The 20,700-nt window shown below is 43.3% G+C and overlaps 1 protein-coding gene and 2 long non-coding RNA genes across 14 annotated transcripts in view; 2 read left to right on the plus strand and 1 right to left on the minus strand.

Annotated features, from left to right (window-relative positions):
• Positions 1 to 422: 422 nt before the first annotated feature.
• Positions 423 to 3,464, plus strand: LOC142470661 (uncharacterized). The gene is made up of 3 exons (XR_012789304.1): positions 423 to 713; positions 1,897 to 1,981; positions 2,459 to 3,464. It is a non-coding gene; the product is annotated as an uncharacterized LOC142470661 (long non-coding RNA).
• A 2,066-nt stretch (positions 3,465 to 5,530) lies between these two features.
• Positions 5,531 to 11,447, minus strand: LOC142496416 (uncharacterized). The gene is made up of 3 exons (XR_012801982.1): positions 11,361 to 11,447; positions 9,708 to 9,878; positions 5,531 to 5,851 (listed from the first exon to the last, which is right to left on the minus strand). It is a non-coding gene; the product is annotated as an uncharacterized LOC142496416 (long non-coding RNA).
• The window catches only part of TDRD7 (tudor domain containing 7), a 172,127-nt gene continuing 159,748 nt past the window's right edge, over positions 8,322 to 20,700 (plus strand). Inside the window, exons 1-5 of one of the 12 annotated variants that reach the window (XM_075603095.1) lie at positions 8,322 to 8,476; positions 9,448 to 9,582; positions 10,750 to 10,797; positions 13,372 to 13,595; positions 17,714 to 17,855. In XM_075603095.1, coding sequence (XP_075459210.1) covers positions 13,383 to 13,595; positions 17,714 to 17,855 — 355 coding nt within the window. In that variant the 5' untranslated portion in view covers positions 8,322 to 8,476; positions 9,448 to 9,582; positions 10,750 to 10,797; positions 13,372 to 13,382. The other 11 variants (XM_075603078.1, XM_075603096.1, XM_075603091.1 and 8 more) reach the window with 11 other exon arrangements.

Consider the following 20,700-nt stretch of genomic DNA (forward strand, 5'->3'; position numbering starts at 1 on the left):
TTTGAACTGAACACAGTGGCTCCGCAAGGACTAAATGAAGATTTCAAATTAGGATGTTTTTTGTGATTGCATCTTTTGAATTATTGTTCTGTGTCCTTTTCTCTTCATTAATGCATAGAAGCTCATAATTAGGTTTCCATTGCCGGGACTTTGCATTATTGTTCCCCAATGGTGCAGTACTGAATATTAATATTTAACCAGTATGCCATTTACAATTGCCTAATTTATATGCATGTTTTTGCTCTACCTCCTCCTTTCCCTTGTTATCCTTCCCTCCCCTTGCCCTCCCTCCCCTTGCCATCTAAACAGTCACCCTCAACTCTGGAAATTGTTTTTATTCCCCTTATGTGTTGATTCACTTGTTCCTTCACTGTCATTTTCTTTAGGGAGCTGCCACACTGATGCAATTGATACTGAATGGGGTACCAGATCGGCGTGACACTCTGGTGCTGTCACAGAGCCTTGCACATGCGCAACTTTACTTTGAGCTGACTTCCCAGGACTTTATGACGCCACACATGCGTTTCCTAGCAACATTGGACGCTAGGATTTTTTTGTCCACCGGGGGAGCCTGTACTCATCTGCCCATGTGAGATAGCATACATTGCTCTGTCTCCTGATTTCCAAGATGGCCGCCGTACTACCTCATACACTGATTGCACTTGTGGAGCTCCAGGATTGTACAATTAGCTGCCTCTAATTGTCCTCACATGGTGAACTATGGGGTATATATGTTCTCTGGGTGTCATTGTCTGGTAGCACCCCCCTGAGGAAGGTCCTGCCTAGGACCGAAACGTTGGGTTTATAGTGTGCTGTTTTGTAACTGCTAATACATGTCTTTTTGCTTTATCTGAGTGTTGCTGCTTTTGTGCCTTTTCTTATGGGAAGACAGGGTATATATATATATATATATATATATATATATATATATATATATATATATATATATATATATATATATATATATATATATATATATATATATATATATATATATATATATATATATATATATATATATATATATATATATATATATATATATATATATATATATATATATATATATATATAGTGAAATAAAGAAGAGTTGGTACTGCTCCAATGTATAAATTACCTAAGGTGAAGTGTGCATGGGGACCCTAATTAATAAAAAATAATACATCACCCAGAACGCATGTATAGAGGGATGGACACTGCACACATGCTGCGTTTGCTATGTTGATCACTCTCAACCTGCGTTCGGTGTGATATACTGTATTATTTTTTTATTAATTAGGGTCCATACTGTAGTTAATGCAAAAATGAGTGTATTGAGGTCCAAGTGTGATGTTTTGGTATATATGAGATACAGAGGTTTATTTCGCTTATTTTGTTGTTGCTGTTGTTGAATCTCTTGTTGTTTGCAAACCCAGCTAATTGTTTGGTTATAGGATATCAGATACTTAGAGGTGTTGAGATATAAGTGGGCAATTGTTCTTTATATTTTCCAGACACAGTCACTCCTTTTCAAATGCTAATTCCTGAAGTCATTTAAGGGCACAGCATGCATCAAAGAAACTAAATGTGGCTTTCTAAGTTGCAAAGACAGACAGTTTTGCAGTGATCGGTGTGTCATTTAGAAGCAGTCAGTCAGCCAGAGGGTAAACATTGCTTTGTGAATATGAGACAGTGGTATACTGTATCAGGAAGACAGATCAAAGTATACAAAGTGTGAATATCAACATCTAAAAAGATGTGGCACCACAAAGGGGGGTAGAAATCAGACTCTTAACGGGCTTAATAACTATTATTAAAACTAAATGTAACACCTCTACCCTCTGGCCAAAGAAGAGGGCCACACCAAAACAGCCCCAAAGTGTGTGTATAACTCAGCGATTTTACCTTTCATCTCAGGGTGCTGGAAATCAGTGCAGGCTTGGTATGGTGAGGAAAATCAAGATGGAGGGCGGCAGGAACTTTGTTTAACTTGATTTAACAGGTAACTTCAGGTTAACAGGACAGGTTTTCTTAGATTACTAGACACTTGCACTCAGGTTTCCTCAACAATGACGTGTTGTGGATGAATAGCCAGTGGCGGATTTCCCATTAGGCCCAATCAGCCCGGGCTTAGTGCGGCAACATTATGGGCTGGTAAAAAAGGTCCACCCTCATATACAGATGCCGCGCTCTCAGGCCTTTCGAGCCTGATGGGAAGGCACGTACATGTGGCAGCCGCATCCTTGCTGTCACCCTCCTTCTCCTTCAGAATTGCAGCATCAAGTGATGTCACACAGTATATCATTACCATGGCAACGTGATGTCGTGCCATCAAATGACATCATGAAATCGCGATTCGGAAGGAGAAGGAGGGCGGCTGCAAGAAGGCGGCCGCCACATGTAAGGCTTCATCCATCGAGGGTTTATTTTATTATTTGTATTTTTTGCGCTGATTTTACACCGTCTTTTTTTCTTTTAGCAAGAAGGCGGCCGCCACATGTAAGTGCCTCGGGCGGCAGATCTTGAAATCCGCCACTGTGGATAGCTCTTTTACAAGCCTTCCTCCACTGCCAAGAGCAGCACTGGAACCTTTCTTCCTGTAATTCCCAGCAGTCCCACGCAGGACTCTTTCCTGAGCCCTACTCCCTACTGTGACAGGACTTCCCTTTAGTGCTGTGTCTTCAAAATGTAAAATGAGTTCAAATAAATTTGTTTAACCGTGTTTCCCCCACCCGGTAGGAGATTTGGCCATTACTGGTCGTGTGGTGCATGATAACTGCTGGTAACAGGAGGGCTGAGTCGTCTGCCGATGGTAGTGGGGATACAGGACTAGGTTTCTGGGGTTCATACCCCACATATATCTTTAGCATTTCCATCTGTCGTAGGCTCCAGGAGCTGAAGGTGATCTCCCACGGTATAACTTATTATCTATCCCCCCAGTAATGTCACGCACCAGGCAGGAGGTAAATGCAAACAGGAACGGGTCTATTACTCTTCTGTACAGTTACAGGAACAAGGCAGGTTCTGCCCGATGCCATACTCTCAGCTATCACTGGATGGTGGTCCCTGGACCGTCACTACAGGCCAAGGGCACCCGCAGCCGTCCCAGCTCTTCCCCACCTCCCTAGCAGAGGTATGGTCCACACTCACACTCCCCCGGAGGGAAGAGGATTGGAGAAGGCCCAATCTCAGCCTTTCCATTGTGTGACCTTCCTTCCTCAGTGGGGGAAGGTCAACCTCCAAATTTAGAGCAATACTGCCAGGAGGAGGGCACCAGGCTCATGATTGGTCATGCCCAGGCCTGATGTCACCGCCACCCGCTGTCACTCAAGTGCAGCACCTCGGAGGGGGAAAACCCCATATCAACTACTGGCAAGGCCTGCTTATACCAGGGCTTCCTGCCAGGAGGGATGCAAACTAGTAGCCACATATGGCATGGCTACACTAGTTTAAATAAAAAGCATAGTTATGTGACATTTAATTTTTTGTCGGGACTGCAATGAAATAAAAATTGAAAACACCCAACAACAGAGATGACTACTTCTTGACTTGTGTGAAGCGTGTATGGGGGCCCTCAGGGCATACGCAAGCTAAATGATTGCTAGGAATTTAAGTTAGAACGTTACAATTAAAACATCACCCATGAGCCAACAAAGCAATACGTTTCAGGCCCCTGTAGCAGTAAGTTCTGTTATTATTTTTTAATTGCCGTTTGCGATAAATCCTCAAATCTCATTTACATGTGTCATTTGACCTTAACTAGGGTGATCAGGCATCCAGGTTTTACCGGGACAGTCTCGTTTTTTTCAGTCCTGTCCCGTTTGCCGGTCCATCCCGAAATTGTCCCGTTTTTTGGCCCATGTCCCGTTATTTAGATGCGGCGCGGTGACGGTGAGGAGGATGCGGGAGCAGGTGAGTTTTTTCAATGGTAGAATGCCGGGGGTGGTGCTTTAGAGTAGAAAATGCTGAGCCACATGGGATTGGATGAAGGAGGATGCCGGAGGCGGGGCTTTGTAGAATGCGGCTGTAGTGAACTGAGCAGAGCACGTGTGTGTATGTGTGTGTCTGCTCCCTCCCAGTGTGTGTGTGTGTGTGTGTGTGTGTGTGTGTGTGTGTGTGTGACTGCCCACCCCCCTCCCAGTCTGTGTGTGTGTGTGACTGCCCCACTCCCAGTCTGTGGGTGTGTGTGTGACTGCCCCCCTCCCAGTCTGTGGTTGTGTGTGTGACTGCCCCCTCCCAGTCTTTGTGTGTGTGTGACTGCCCCCTCCCAGTCTGTGTATTTGAGTGACTGCCCCCTCCCAGTCTCTGTGTGTGTGTGACTGCCCCCCTCCCAGTCTGTGTGTGTGTGTGACTCCCCCTCCCGTCTTTGTGTGTGCGTGACTGTCCCCCTCCCAGTGTGTGTGCGTGACTGCCCCCCTCCCAGTGTGTGTGTGTGTATCAGTGGCTGTGTGAGACAGTGTGTGAGACAGTGTGAATACAGACACCAACCCACTCACCAAAACATGTCAGTCAGTCACCCACCCATGTGTCAGTCAGTCACCCACTCACCCACGTGTCAGTCAGTCAGTCACCCACCCACCCACGTGTCAGTCAGTCACCCACCCAACGTGTCAGTCAGTCACCCACTCATGTGTCAGTCAGTCACCCACCCAACGTGTCAGTCAGTCACCCACCCACATGTCAGTCATTCACCCACCACCCACGTCTTATCTTAACTGCCATATACCTACACCGAAATAACCTATACTGCTTTCTTCCAGATCTGACTCTCAAGCTTGACACGGAAGACATCGGAAGACAGGTAGGGAACACCTCCCCTCCAGTATAGTACCTTGAGGGACGGCGGATCAGGTAAGATCCCAGGTGGGATTGCTACTTTAGAAATTATGAAGAGGGGGCATCCTGACATTGGTTAATGGGTTCAGAAGTCATTCACATCTGGCTTTTTTTTTCCGATTAGTGACGTCATCACACACACACACACACACACACACACACACACACACACACACACACACACACACACACACACACACACACACACACACACACACACACACACACACACACACACACACACACACGTAACTATGTAACAAGGACTAATTGCAGTACAGTGTAAGTGTAATACAATAAATAAACTGTTATGTAAAAAACGAATCCTATTATTAGTTCTTATTAGGAATTTATTCAATTTCTTTTTTAAGGGGTGGGGCTACGTAACGAGTAGATTTTTTGGTTGGGCGAGTAGATTTTTTTTGAGGGGGGGGGGGCATGATTTCTGGTGGCGGCCCTGATGTGGGATAAGGTAGAGAGAGAATGGGAAGAGATAGAATGAATAGTACAGCATCAATGGTGACACTATTAGATAAATATCATTATAATATTCATTATTTAGTCATGTTATTTGTTATATTAATAATTTTTTTTGTGTCCCGGTTTTTCATTTTCAAAATCTGGTCACCCTAACCTTAACAAAAAATTGTACACAAATGAAAAGGGAAGAGGGTCACATCTGTCAATCAGTCCACAACAATGAAAGGTCCTGAATTATAATACTTTTTATTGTAATATTAAGCAAATATTTTTGGGATGGTTGAAATCAAAAGCAGTGGGTATAGATGCAGGGGTGGTCAACTCCAGTCCTCAAAGGCCACTAACAGGTCAGGTTTTCCGGATATCCCAGCTTCAGCACAAGTGGCTCAATCAATGGCTCAGTCGAAGTCTGCCGGCACCATAATCCCAGCCTTAGGGTAGATAGATAACAGGCACGGCCGATCAGGGTGCCAAGCAATTGGGGGCACAAGTAATAGCCTATCGATCTACTCTAAAGCGCGGTTCACAGCGGCCGGTCATCAGCTGAGCAGACGAGCTGCAGCAGAGGACATAGCGGGGGTGGTGAAGATGAAGAAGGGGAGAGGCAGAGGATGAAGGGGGGGAAGAGAGTATAAATAAAACAAGATTAACAATAACAAAACAAAACATTTTAGGCATTTAGAAATACAAAATATAACAATAAAAATATACGTGAAAATAAACAAGTGTGGTCTCATGTAATTATGAAGGAAAATTACCGTTATAAATGCTAATGATCTATAAAGAATCCAATTAAGCAATCTCTTAAGGGATAAGAGAGTCCCTAAGGATTCCCATATTAACCACACATGATGTATAAAACAGAGCCGGCTGAGAGTTTAGGGGTGGGTGGGGAGGACCCGCACCCTACCCGGCAATCAATTTAAATGTTGTGGGAAACAGTGCAAAGCCTCTATAAGTACGGGGCCGTATTGGTCAAACCTTTTGCAGACAAAAAAGTGAGAAAAGTTAACTTTCATTAAAACATTTTGTGAGTACTAATACTTCAATACTTTATTATACCTTTTTTTCTATTATAGTCAACTTTTCTATTAAAGTATTTTAGGAATACATCTGGCTCTATAGATTAAAAAGAGGGGAAGTGCCCAATTTTTTTTTTTGCACAGGGCGCCAAAGAAATGTACTTTTCTGGCTACCAATCTGCATCACATGTACGCGAAGGGAATAACATGGGTCAAACACACAAATCAATTTATTCACACTTCCTTTATATTGACACCAGTAAACTAAGCGTGAGATGGTTCCTATAGAGCAGCGGTGCACAAACTGGGGGGCGCCTAACTATTTAGGGGGCCGCAGGCTGTGCAGCGAAACCTGGGGGCGGGCAGAGCAGTGCACGGGCGGCTAAACAGCTCAAGCTCCGTGCTGCTGCTTCCCTCTGCTTCCCCATGCTTGTTGCGGGGGCGGGGCTTCTCCCTGCACACAGAGAAGCCTTCCTTCTCTTCCTGGCTGTTTGTTTACCCATGCCGGAGAATGCTCACAGTGGTACCTTCAAGGGGGATGGGTGGAAGTAGTGTGTTGTGATATGTGTGTGTTTTGTGATTAAGTGTGTTGTGATTGAGTGTGTGTTGTGACATGAGTGTGGTGTGTGTTGTGATTGTGTCTGTTGTAATATGTGTATGGTGTGTGTGTTGTGATTCAGTGTGTGTTGTCTGTGTTGGTTGTGATTGAGTGTGTGTGTGTGTTGTGATTGAGTGTGTGGTGTGTGTTGTGATTGAGTGTGTGTTGTGATATGAGAGTGTGGATTGTGTTGTGATTGTGTCTGTGTTGTGATATGTGTGTGGTGTGTGAGTTGTGATTGAGTGTGTGTTGGTTGCGATTGAGTGTGTGTTGTGATTGAGTGTGTGGTGTATATTGTGATGAGTGTGTGTTATGATTGTGGGTGTTGTAATTGTGTGTGTGTTGTGATTGAGTGTGTGAATGTGTCTGTGTTGTGATTGAGTGTGTGTTTTGTCTGTGTTGGTTGTAATTGAGTGTGTGTGTGTGTTATGTGTGTTTTGTCTGTGTTGGTTGTGATTGTGTGTGTTGTGATTGTGTGTGTGTTATGTGTGTTGTGATTGTGTGTCTGTGTTGTGTGTGTGTCTGTGTTGGTTGTGATTGAGTGTGGGTTGTGATTGAGGGTGTGTGTGTTGTGTCTGTGTTGGTTGTGTTTGTGTGTCTTGTGATTGTGACTGTTGTGTGTGTTGTGATTGAGTATGTGTGTTGTGTCTGTGTTGGTTGTGATTGATTGTGTGTTGTGTCTGGGTGTGTGTAGTGTGTGTGTGTGTTGTCTGTGTGTTCTGATTTAGTATGTGTGCTGTCTGTGTTGTGATTGTGTGTGTGTATGGGTGTTGTGCTTGAATGCAGCTGTGCACAAACTGGGGAGCGTACACTCTCCCAAGCTCGGAGACAAATAAAATTGACTTTTAAGCGCGCTCAGCAGCAGTCAATGCACACACACAAATAGCCCCGATCCATGCCCCCCCCTCGTGCTTGCAAAATTATGCAGGACACCCTGTGCTCATGCTTGGAGCGTTGGTGATGTCACCACTCTCAGCGGCAGCGTGGTCGCAGCCTAATTTTGCAAGCGCTAGCTGTTGAAATAAGTATTTAGACATGTTTGTATTTACATTGTATACTGTTTAATAAAGTTTTTTTATTTTGCATGTGATTTTGATTACATCAGGCAGGGGGCTCGAGAAATTTCATGGATGAAAAGAGGGGCTCGGCATAAAAAGTTTGCTCACCCCTGCATAGAGAGCCTTTCCCCTTGTTATAATAGCTTACATATTGCTGACATGTTTACACATTCCAAAAAGTTCTACCCCGATGTTTATTAAATGTAGACCTTGTTTTTTTTTAATTATAATAATTTTGAAAGCAGGCACAGTAGCGATATATCATTTGTAAAGTTACTGCCAGTACTGGCGGATTCACCATGATCCTTTCCCCTCAGTACAGCATGAAGTGTGTGTGACAGGGCACGTGCCCGCGCGGGAGGTGGGGGTGGGGCAGGAGGAGGAGCAGCCGTCTGCTGCGGGTGTCAGAGAGAGAGAGAGATAGGCGGCTTCCAGGCAGAGGGAGGAGGATTCTTGTAGGAAAGTGTATCCGCAGCAGGAGGAAACGAAACCGAGAGAACGAGGTAGGAATAAGTGTAAGTCACAGTGATGATTATCACCTAGTGACATCAGCATAGCCCGGCGCTCCCCTACATCTCTCCTATATATCTGCTGGAGGCGGCCCTCGTCACATGGTGTGTGTCGTGGTGCAGGCAGCGCAAGGTGCTGCAGGTTAGTGGGTGGGTGAGTGGGATGCCGCGGCCGCTGTAGTGCAGGTTAGTAGGTGGGATCCCGCGCTCCTTCCCGTAGCTCTGCGGCAGAGGATGTCCGCGAGGCGGCCGGGACGGTTGGTCAGTTGGTCGCGCAGTACTTGTCCCCCCCCCCCCCCCCGGGAGTAGGAGGCAGAGGGACCCGGAGAGGTTAGTGAGGGGACACAAGGTACAACGTGTGTGTGTATATAGTGTATATTTATATATATATATATATATATATACACACACACACACACACACACACACACACACACACACACACACTCTAAAAAGAATGAACAATAGAGCAAATACATATTCAAAGTTAAATGAGAAAAACAAAGTTATGAGGGAAATGGAATGGAAATAAAACCAGGGGAAGCAGATAAAAGAAAGTGACACATTGCAGGAAGTGAGTTATAGGCCAATATTTACTGAGCAGCCTTTGTATATTAGAGCCTCGTTTTAATAACATACATTATATTTTATGCTCCTTCCATTTCACACAATGTTACTGTATGTTCATGTATTTTTTTTTTGTTTAATTAATTTGAATATCAATTTTATTTTTTAATATTGATTCCTTGTTCGCTCCACTTCCTATGTTAATTCTTTTTTGTATGTACCTGTGCAAATAATGGGATCTGTATAGGTATGCGTGGCCTGTGGGTGTTTTAAAGATGAATGTGTATATATCTATCAGAGCTGTGATCAAAAATCGTGTTATGCGTCCAAAGAGAACTAATAAGCAGTGCGCGTTTTGTCATGTGCTGCTACATTTTCTTGTTCGTATTCATCTACAGGTTGACTAATGTATTGATAAAGCACAAGAACGGAGGTCTGGGCCATTTTGGTCACGGCCGTTTTGCTGCGACCAAATCTCAGCTGGCGTTTAGCTGCTACTTGCCTTGCCACCGGGACATCTCTCCGCCGCCAAGGTAAGCCCCTAAAAAAAACCCCTAATCTTAACCCTTAATACTATTGCTGCACCCTATCCTGAAGACCTAAAACCCCTATCCTTTACCCCCTGCCCTAACTGCTAAAACCCCTTAAGTGAACTTACCTTATTGGAGAAGTGTGGCAGCGAGGGGTCCCTCTGCGGCCAAATGCCGACGGAGACTTGACTGCGGTAAGATGGCTGCAACCAAATTTCTGATTTCCGCAAGCAGGGAGGGGGTGGTGAGAACCTGTAACTCTGACCCTTAGGACCACATTGTAGTAGCTCTTAAAGATTCTGTCACAGAAAAAATAAAGAAGCTAAATTAAAACTTTCTGGAGATGGCAGTACCTGGTTAGTCTTTCACTTTTTGCAACTCTGCTTTGTTGCTTGGGGCTCGTCCAGGCTGATCGTTTGACCAGCGTGCCCGTGAGCGCCCGGCTCTCAGCTGATTTTGCCGCTTGCTGGCGCGTCACGTGACCGATTTGCCCAATGAGGTCGCACCAGCTCTGACGCCCCCCCGACACGCACCCCCACGCATGCAACTTGTTGGCCGGCATTGCTCAGGTAGCTTGAGTGCCTGACGTCACTTCGCGGCCTAATGCTAGTGCAGGGATGCACCACTGAAGTATTAAGATAAACAATTTTTTTGCAATGTTTTTGTTGCCTGTTACTTCCTGTTTAATCTGAGTTGATGCATTCTGAAAAGTATGCAAATTATCAAATTATATTGGGATCCTATTCAGATAAATATTTATGTTAAGAAAATAGGAAGAATTAAAGTAACATTCATTAAAAAAAATTGTGATTGTCAGCCATCATGTGTGTCTATCTAGTCCACAGATGGCATTTTTTTAATGAAAAAAGTAAGAATAGAATGATTGTGTGACTTCAATGTTACATACATTTCTCAAATATTCATGTATCCCGAACTGGCAAACTTGATGAGCTACCTGCAGTTTCTTGTGTTCATCCATAAAAGTTGAATGGTAAATGTGCTGCTGGTCATGGGATATGTAAGCAGATAAATACAAAAACATGCAGTCCCACCTGATAGTAATATTTTCCTTTTTGCAAGAAAGTGAAAACTCATTGTCTAACTTAATATTACTTTCATAATTCAAAATCTCTTAACTATTTCCAAACAACATTTATCTCTCATCTTCAGCCCTTGTTAATCCACTGCTGGATGAAGTCATCCCCAATGATCTTCCAGGTACTGCAGATGCAAACCTCTCTTCTCCACATTGCACACATTTTTTGATTTCATTCTCCCATCTTACTTTTGACCATCACCTTACTCTTCTAATCTCTTGAAATTCAGTCGGTACAAGCTTGGTACAACAATGATATTTCTTCTTGCGACATGTCTGACCCACTGCCATTTTAATTTCTTCACCCTTGTGGTAATGTCACAGACTTTTGTTTGGTTTCAAACCTATTTTATTCTTTTTCCTGTCTTCGGGTAATACCTAGCATACCTCTCTGCATACTTCTTTGCTTTGTCTTAAGATTCTTAAGAGGAGTGTGCGCGCGGCGCGATCAGTAATATGATCCTCTGAGTTTGTCTTTAAGCGCGCGGTCGCGTTCTCTAGAGGTGCCAGCGATTGCGATGCGTGAGGAAACATACATATGTTTCCTCGCGCGACGGTGGGGTAATGTGAGCAGTTTGCCCAATCTGGGTGAACCAGCTCTGTGACATTAAGGCCGCGTCCAAATACAGGACACGCATTGCTCCAGAAAGAGCGAAACCCCTCGTACGGTCGCGCATGCACTTACCCACCATGGACCCAGCCTAATGATCCAAGTTTCACAGCCATGTCACATTGGTAATCTTCACCGCCCCTCTCCCTCCCCGCCCTTCGCTCCCTCTCCCTCCCTTCGCTCCCTCTCCCTCCCTTCGCTCCCTCTCCCTCCCTTCGCTCCCTCTCCCTCCCTTCGCTCCCTCTCCCTCCCTTCGCTCCCTCTCCCTCCCTTCGCTCCCTCTCCCTCCCTTCGCTCCCTCTCCCTCCCTTCGCTCCCTCTCCCTCCCTTCGCTCCCTCTCCCTCCCTTCCTCTCCCCCTTCACCGCCCCTCCCCCCTTCACCGCCCCTCCCCCCTTCACCGCCCCTCCCCCCTTCACCACTCCTCCCCCCCCTTCACCGCCCCTCTCCCCCTTCACCACTCCTCTCCCTCCTCCCCCCCCTCCACCGCCCTCTCCCTCCTCCCTTCCCCCCCATCACCGCCCCTCCCCTCCTTAACCGTCCCCTCTCCCTCCCCGCCCCCCCTCACTGCCCCTCTCCCTCCCCCTTCTCCCACTCCTAAAATGAATTGTGCAGGGCAAAGTTAGATGATTCTCTTGCTACAGCAAAACAATTACAACAATCTGTTCTTTTGCCTTATTTACCTTTTTAACGTAGGCCCTGGTCCTCAATGCAGTTTTTTTTTTTTAATTTTGTTTAATGATGGTAAATGCCAGCCGGTAAGTTGTCTTTGTGAGCATTCAAGTATTTAATATAGTTGGGGTAATTACTGGAGATTGTTTTAAGACATACAAATAAGTGAAATGTAAAAACAATGCTCAGAAGTTGGTTTTTGGCTGTAGAAAGTTAATTAATTGGGCAGATACACAAATGGGTTAGTTTGTCCAAGTTCCAAATAGTGCAGCATTTGTTCTTGGAAATGTAAAGGTTCAATGTTCTTCCTTGGATTTCAAGAAAAAACATACGACTACTCTTAATGGAGATGTGGTTTCCAAGGGAAAAAAGGCATATTGAAAAACATTAGACAATCGGAGATGAGTCTTGATTACTTAATCCTCTTAAGAAGAATCCTTAACACTGTATTGTCAAAAAAGACTTTAGGTCGCCAAGTCTATTATTTTAGGCTATCTTCTGAGGCTGGTGTGTTTTCTAAAACGGATTGCCATGGGTTACAAGTAGGACTTGGTTACAGGGGAACACCCAAAACCCTGCAAAGGAAGAAAAAAAAACATGTTGCAAGTTTGTTGATGCTTGTGTCATAAATACTGTTGTGTCCTACGGAAGCTTTGATTTTTAATTATTTGTTCAAGATGCATGGTCACAGTCTGGTTTTACTATTTTTCTGACACATGTAGACTTGAAGACTGAACCATAACAAATTAATACAAATGGGGAAGAGTTGTGACGCTATCAAAGTGGGCAGTACCTTTATTATTTTTCTGTATTCCTAGGGAGGACTGGGAAGTTTGGAAACTCAATGCATATTTTCATGTGCAGCTGTTTAATACTTGGTTTTACTCTGAACACAACTGAGTACACCACTCCTGCTATTGGTTTCCATTTGTTAACATTTATCGCTTCCATTGGCAAAAGGCTCCATTGCATCACAAATTAGTGAAGGGGGAAAAAAAACTATAGATAATCTTTAATGAGATGAACTGTAAATAAAAGTGTAAGGTTTAGTTTGCAGACCATACAAGAAAATAAACACCTTTTTATATGGAAGCTGTAAACTCTTATAAGCAATATGTGACATTTTAAACAATGTACACATGTAGCGGATTTGATTGTTTGTTTGTTTTTTGGGCTAATATATGTAAATATACTGCACTAACATTGCAATTGAATTATATGGAAACTGGTATTTTTTTTTTCTAATGGGAATTAATTACATTGATTTTATTTTAAACTCTTTATTCTTTGTGCTGAGACTCTGTCATAGCCCTCTCAAGGACATACATACATTTGTACTCAATTACTTGCAGAACTCAAAGCTTGCATAGTACTGTACTGCATACACATTACTGATATTGTTTTTGCTTGTTTAGCAGAAACAAAAATGCTGGAATCAGAAAAAGATCTGGTCGCCAAGATGCTTAGGGCTGTTCTGCAGTCAAATAAAAGTGGTGTGCCTTTATCACGGCTGCAAGGAGAGTTCAAATCCCTCACCGGAGAATGGATCCCTTTCAAGGAGATGGGTTTTTCTACGCTGGACACATACCTGAAAACCATTCCAGCTGTCGTGAAAGCAGAAGTCAACCGTGTTGGTGAGGTAATAAAACAGCATTAAAATACCTTGGTGCATGCCAAATGATATGTCAATGAACTGAAGTGTACTATAATCTTAATATATAAAATCGAATGGTTAGTGAGGTTAGTGCTATCTGCGGTGAATCTGATTGATCCGTGACTCATTGGCCAAGAGGTGACATCACCTCCTTCACTCTCACACACTTGCAGTCACACCACACGGCCAGAACCTCTGAGGACTCCTTGGTACACAGTCACCCCCTCACACTCACACACTCCGTGTCACACTCAACACTGTACACACACTCACACTCAACCCTGTACACACACACACACACTGTCACCCCTGTGTACACACACATTCACAGTCACCCCTGTGAAACAACAACCTGTACACACACACACACACACACACACACACACACACACTCAGCCCTGTGTACACACACACACACTGTCAGGCCTGTGTACACACACACACACACACACACACACACTCAGCCCTGTGTACACACACACACACTGTCAGGCCTGTGTACACACACACACACACACACACACACACACACACTCTCACCCCTGTGTACACACACACACCCCCTCCGCTCACCTCTCCCGGCGCTCCCGCTCCCCTCATCTCCATCCCCGGCGGGGGAACAGGCAGCGGACCTCGCGGCGCCTCATCTCCATCCCCGCGCAGCGGACCCCCTTCCTCCCTCGCGATGCGCCTAAGATGGCGGCGGCGCCGAGTGAGATGTCCCTGTGCACACGCGCGCACGTTACACCCCCTCCGCTCACCTCTCCCGGCGCTCCCGCTCCCCTCATCTCCATCCCCGGCGGGGGAACAGGCAGCGGATCTCGCGGCGCCTCATCTCCATCCCCGGCGGGGGAACAGGCAGCGGACCCCCTTCCTCCCTCGCGATGCGCCTAAGATGGCGCCGGCGCCGAGTGAAGATGGCGGCGGCCGGAAGTAGTTCCCTCGCGGCGCCGAGTGAGAAGATGGCGGCGGCCTGAACTACAGGTAGGTGTCGCGTGTGTGTCGCTCTAGGTGACGTGTGTGTGTCACTGTGTGTCTGTGTGACAGTGTGTGTGTGTGACACTGTGTGTGTGTGTGTGTGTGTGTGTGTGTGTGACACTGTGTGTGTGTGTGTGTTGCCCCCCCCGCCTTTCACGCCCCCCCGCCTTTCACGCCCCCCCGCCTTTCACCCCCGCCATTCACGCCCCCCCCCCTGCCTTTCACGCCCCCCCCCCCTGCCTTTCACGCCCCCCCCCCCTGCCTTTCACGCCCCCCCCCCTGCCTTTCACGCCCCCCCCCTGCCTTTCACGCCCCCCCCCCTGCCTTTCACGCCTCCCCCCCCTGCCTTTCACGGCCCCCCCCCCCCCCTGCCTTTCACCCCCCCCCTCACGGCCTCCGGGCAACGCCGGATATATCAGCTAGTACAACATAAAAGGAGTTTGGTGTGGAATAAAAAAATTAAATAAAAAAAAAATATGTTGTAGTAGGGTAACCTGGAATGTTTATGTATTTTGTTGTCAATTTCAGCATGAGATATATAATTTAATACCATCTTTAAGCAGTCTTATCCTCCTATGATCAAGTGTGTGCAACTTCAAAAGAAATAGAAATATAGAGAACCTTTTGAATTGTGGTGATTTATTCCTTTTCTTTGTTACATATGATACAGGATGGTTCTACAGCATAGTCCAGATGATTCACGCATACAGAACTTTGGGGAGTGGCAATCTTCATATCAATGAGGTTAAGCTAGCTTGTGTCTGAACAATGCCAACTGCTGTCTGTGTTGCCTGTCTTTTAAACAACGGCGACATTAATCTAATCGGCCTAATATATTAGATTTTCAGAAGCCTGTTGGAAAGAAACTTTAGTTGGCACTGGAGACCTAGCCTGCATATATCTTTAATACAGTAGAAAAGCAGTATTTTAGAAGGTTAATTGTACACCTATTTTTGCATGTCTTATGACTTGGCATATGATGCTCTGGCCCATTTTAATTGAATCCGGTTTGTCAGGTCTTTAATTAAATGAAATCCATAATCCAACATTTATTCTGCCTCATGTTTGCGGATTATTTGTGAAATCTAGAAAAGAGAATATTTTTGAGTGAACAGTTTTTTTCTCAATTAAAACAGCATGCATGGTAGAAATTCTTTAATGTGTACAGCGGTGAGAAAGTTTGTGAACGCCTTAGTATTGTCACATATTTCACTGATTTCAAACCTAAAATGTTATTAGATCTACGTCCTAATAATAGATGAAGATAATCTGATCAAACAAATGAGACAAAAAAAAATGATACTTTTTTGTTAACTTTTATTTATCCACAAATTATACTTTTTTACACACAGATATTGAATGTTGTAGGTGAAACTAGAGATTAAGTACCTGGTGGCACCCACTTGAGCAGCAATAACTTCAACTAAGCATTTCCTGTAACTGCTGGTCAGTCTCTCAAATCAGTTTTGAGGAATTTTGGCCCATTCTTCCTTACAGAACTGCTTAAACTCGGTGACATTTGAGGACTTCCTTGCATGGAAAGCGTGCGTCAGGTCCTGCCACCACATTTCGATAGGGTTTAGGTCCAGACTTTGATTAGGCCATTCTAAAATGCGGAATTTCTTCTGCAGCCATTATTTTGTAGATTTGCTTGAAAGTTTAAGATTGTCTTTCTGAATGACCCACTTTCGCTTCAGCTCATGGATGGATGGCTTGACATTCTCTTCTAGAATCTTCTGATACAATACAGAATTCATGACTGTCAGTGATGGGAAGCCGTCCAGGTCCTGAGGTACCAAAGCGGTGCCAGACCATCACACTCCCACCACCATGCTTGATAGTTGGGATGCGGTTCTTCTGTTTGAATGCAGTGTCTGGTTTTCGCCAAATGTTTCTCATTGAGGACAAAATGTTCTACCTTTTGACTCTTCTGTCCAGAGAACATTGTTCCAGAAGTCTTGTGGATCATCTATGTGCTTTTTGGACAACTTCAGACAGGCAGCAAAGTTCTTCTTAGAGAGCAGGGGTTTCCTCCTGGCTATCCTTCCATGAACACCATTCTTGTTCAGTCTTTTTCTGATAGTGGAGTCATGATAACTCACATTAGCCAATGCGAGAGTGGCCTGCAGATCCTTGGATGTTACTCAGGGTTTTTTTTTACTTCATGGATTTGCTGGTTTGTTCTTGGAGAAATTCTGGTAGGACGACCGCTCCTGGGTAGAATGACTGTGGTCTTGAAATTTCTCCCATTTGTAGACTATCTGTCCGTGGATTCGTGGAACCCAGATGCTTATAAATGGTTTTGTAACCTTTTCTGGACTGATGAGCATTAATAACTGCTTTTCTGAGGTCCCCAGTTGTCTTTTGATTGTGGCATACATAACATGTTTCCAGACACCTGTATGGTGAAGACCAAACTCGCATATTTTCTGATCTTTATATAGGGGCCTCCCAAACTCAAACATGAATATCTACCCAATTATTTAAACACCTGATTCTAATTATCCCCTTTAATTTAGCTAATAAAACCAGCGTTTCTCTCTTGCACTTACCCTGACGCTCTTAATTACTCATTATTTGTCTAATTCATACATCATTTTGTTGAAAAAGGCATGGAATTGATTAATATAAACCTTATTGAATATTTAAGAAAAGACTGGTTTTCTGTAATTATCATTAGGCTCCCAAAATTTCTCGCCACTGTATGTTCCTGACTGTTCTGTTTCATTTCCTATGATATTTAACACTCCTTTTTCTCATACTTTACATTCCTTTTAAACTTTAAAACATGTTCTGGAACAAACAATTTTTTTTCTGCATTTCTGACCATCTCCGTTGGTTGTTTTACTTGTTTTTAGGTTAGAAATATATAAAATGTTATTTCCTGAGTTAATGCATTACTTGGCCTTGATGATAAGGGTGCTACTGGCCAGCGACCTTTGATTTTAAATGTGGGTTGTCCACAGATGGGAACTTATGCATATAAAGTTCTTTGTTTTTTAGCTTTAAACAATAGTAAAATGTAATGTATGCTTCAAATAGTCTTTTTAAAGTTACATTTGTAAGTCTTGATCAGAAGAAGTAACGGATGTGAATTCAAAGCCCATAATTGGATGTCTTACCAGGTTACTTGCTTTGCGGTGGCTTCTAAGGAAACTGCTCAGATTGCTGAATTTGTTGCACGCCAGAGGAGTTCAAAGAAGAAAACCGGAGGACAAGTAAACTGCCAAATGAGGCTGAAATATACTGCGTCTGTTACACACATAGGTAAAGTAATCTTCACTCTTGGGATTAAACTGAAATAAAAATTAAATGTTATGCTCTTACTAAAACTGTACAAACCCTGTATTTTACAATAGCTATTACTTTCCCTTTTATGTAGCGCTCCAAATATGCTGTTATTAGTTATTAGTTTATGGGACGAGAATTAACATTTTCTCAATCGCTTACCATTGATTTCTAAGGTGAAATACAAAAAGTATTCATTACTCTACAGTGTTTGCCCATCTTTCTAAGAAACCTATTTAGAGCGATTACACTTTTTGAAACTGTAATTAAAATAAATGAAATATTTAATTTAAAAAGAATAGCATTATTATAGAAACCTGCATCATTTCCCTTTTCTTCTTTTTTAAGATCCGTTAAATTGAAAATGACAATATACTGTATATGGGAAAGAGGGTATCTTTTTTTTTTTTTTTTTTATTATTTTTTTTTTAAGAAAATTGTAAAAGACTTCAATATCAAATATTTGTTGGTCCAATAAAAGGTATCATATCCCTTACTCCCTCTCCGTTTGCTACTACATTATATACTTCAAGATGTATTCAACTCTCTTCTCCTGTGCTCGGTGACCTTAAAGAAGGGAATCATCTGGTGGTGGTGGTACAGTGTTGAGGGGCAGTGCATGAGAAGGCTATTGCACGGCTGCAATTCCACTTTCATTCATGTTAAACATCAAGCTACTCAATACTACCTGCCACAGCTAATATATTCCCTATGACATCTCCGGGACACTTTGCCAATATCATCGGAGGGGTTACCTCTGCTCCTCTACAGACAGTTGTAGTAGGGAACTCCTTGAGGCCTTCGCCGAAAAGATTGGATGTGTGCCTATGGTAGTATAGTTTTCTCCTGTAATATAAGGGAGTGCTCCTTATGGCATCATAGGGCTCTCTTCTTTCCAGGGAAGGAGGCAAGAGAGCATCTGAAAAGTGGGGTCAGGGAGCCAAGAGCTACCATTGATTATTTTTCAATGGGGAACTCTCCCAGGAACTTTTGAGTATGAAGTAACATTGGATATGGGGAAAATCACAAATGGCAATGTGTAGGTTGCATGCCTGGCAGATATTTTATTTTTGTTTTTGTTTTCTATTTGTTCTTTGGAACCCTGGTTGAAAACAGCTTCCCAAAGTGTTTTGAAATTAGGGATAATTTACTATATTTCACTCTTTGACACAATTTTACTTGTCCATATTTTATAATTGAATTAAAATATTGCGCCTAATGGTATAAGTAATATACATTGTAAGAATCCAGCAGTAGTCTTTCAAACTCCAGAACAATAATATCAAAGTCAGGAAGACAGGAATATTGTTTTATAAAAGCTCAGATGAGCAGTACACAATGTTTCAGGGAATCTGCTTCATCAGGTTAACCCTATCATACAAAGGGAGTCCCACGAAACATTGGGCACTGTCTCTGCTTTAATAAAACAATATTAATGTCTTCCGGATTTCGATATCATTCCTGAGTGCGACTGAGACTGCTGGATTCTTATGACAATGATGTGAGCAGGGATTCTCTCAAGGTCTCAGATACAGTACGTGGGACGGACTACTAGAAGTTTAAAAACACGTCTTATGAAACATCTTAGAACATCTTAGAAAATACATGTTATATATAGGATTACCAGATGAGGGGGACATGGTGATGTTTTTTTGTATTTTGTTTTATCTTAATTTTATTTTATTGATTATATTAATATTGGATTGGTTAATCTTAATAGAAGGGTCTATTCACTTAAATGTTGGATATGTCAATACAGCATATGGTGTGGTTATCAATAGGGTGGTTTTTATATGCTTCCTTTTTCTTTGGTTAATATGTATATTCATATTTTCACATATGTATACAGGGATATTGTTATATAAAAATTCTTTTAAGTAGAGTACTTATTTAGTTAGATTTAGGGATTGGCATAGTGTAGTAGGTGACGTTTTTTTGCTAGTTTTTAAAAAAAAATAATTTAACTTGTATTTTTTATTGTTTTTCCAAACTGAAAGCAAAGGGGAAAACAAATGAGGGGTGGGGAGCGGGTATAGAAAATAAGGTGTGGGGGGAAGGGGTGGTAGGTGTCATCTGTTATGCGCTCCTCGCAGGAAGTGTGCATTCAAATACACTTGAAACATCCTTGATCAGAACTAAGTCAATTTACCCAATAATAATTTCCTTATTTCGTCGATCCTATTGGGTTTTTCCAAATGTATGTCTCCCACGGATCCCATGTTGTCAGGAAGGTGTGGTGCGGGTCATGTATCTGGCTTGTGAGTCTCTTTATTGTCATTATATAGTTTATCTTATGTAATACCTCGGTGATAGAGGGGGGGTTGTTCTGCTTCCAGTGTTTTGCTATTAGTGTTTTAGCTGCTGATAGGATCTGTGTTATCAAATAGTCTATTTTTCTCTCTAGGCCCTCGTTAGGTTTTAGCAGGAGCACTGTTTCTATGTCCCAGGGTAGGTCCAGGCCTGTTACCCCTTCTATTAGCCGCCTGATTCTCCCCCAAAAAAGGATTATCTTAGGACAAGACCACCATATGTGCTTAAATGTGCCTATTTAGCCGCAGTTACGCCAACACATAGGGGAGGTTAGTGGGAAAAAAGAGTGGAGGCGCGCTGGGATATAATACATCTGTGTAGGACTTTCAGATTTGTTTCCCTGATTGTTGAACACCGGGAAGCCCTAACTATCCTTTTGTATATTTCTTCCCACTCCTCTTCTTCTAAGGGCTTCCCAATATCGCGTTCCCAGTCCGATATGTTTTTGCTTGTTTGGCCTTCATTTTGTTTCAATAGTGTCTGATAAAATTGGGCAATCGTCCCCCTGTTGTAG

Source organism: Ascaphus truei, chromosome 1, assembly GCF_040206685.1.
Source record: "Ascaphus truei isolate aAscTru1 chromosome 1, aAscTru1.hap1, whole genome shotgun sequence".
Classification (NCBI taxonomy): Eukaryota; Metazoa; Chordata; class Amphibia; order Anura; family Ascaphidae; genus Ascaphus; species Ascaphus truei.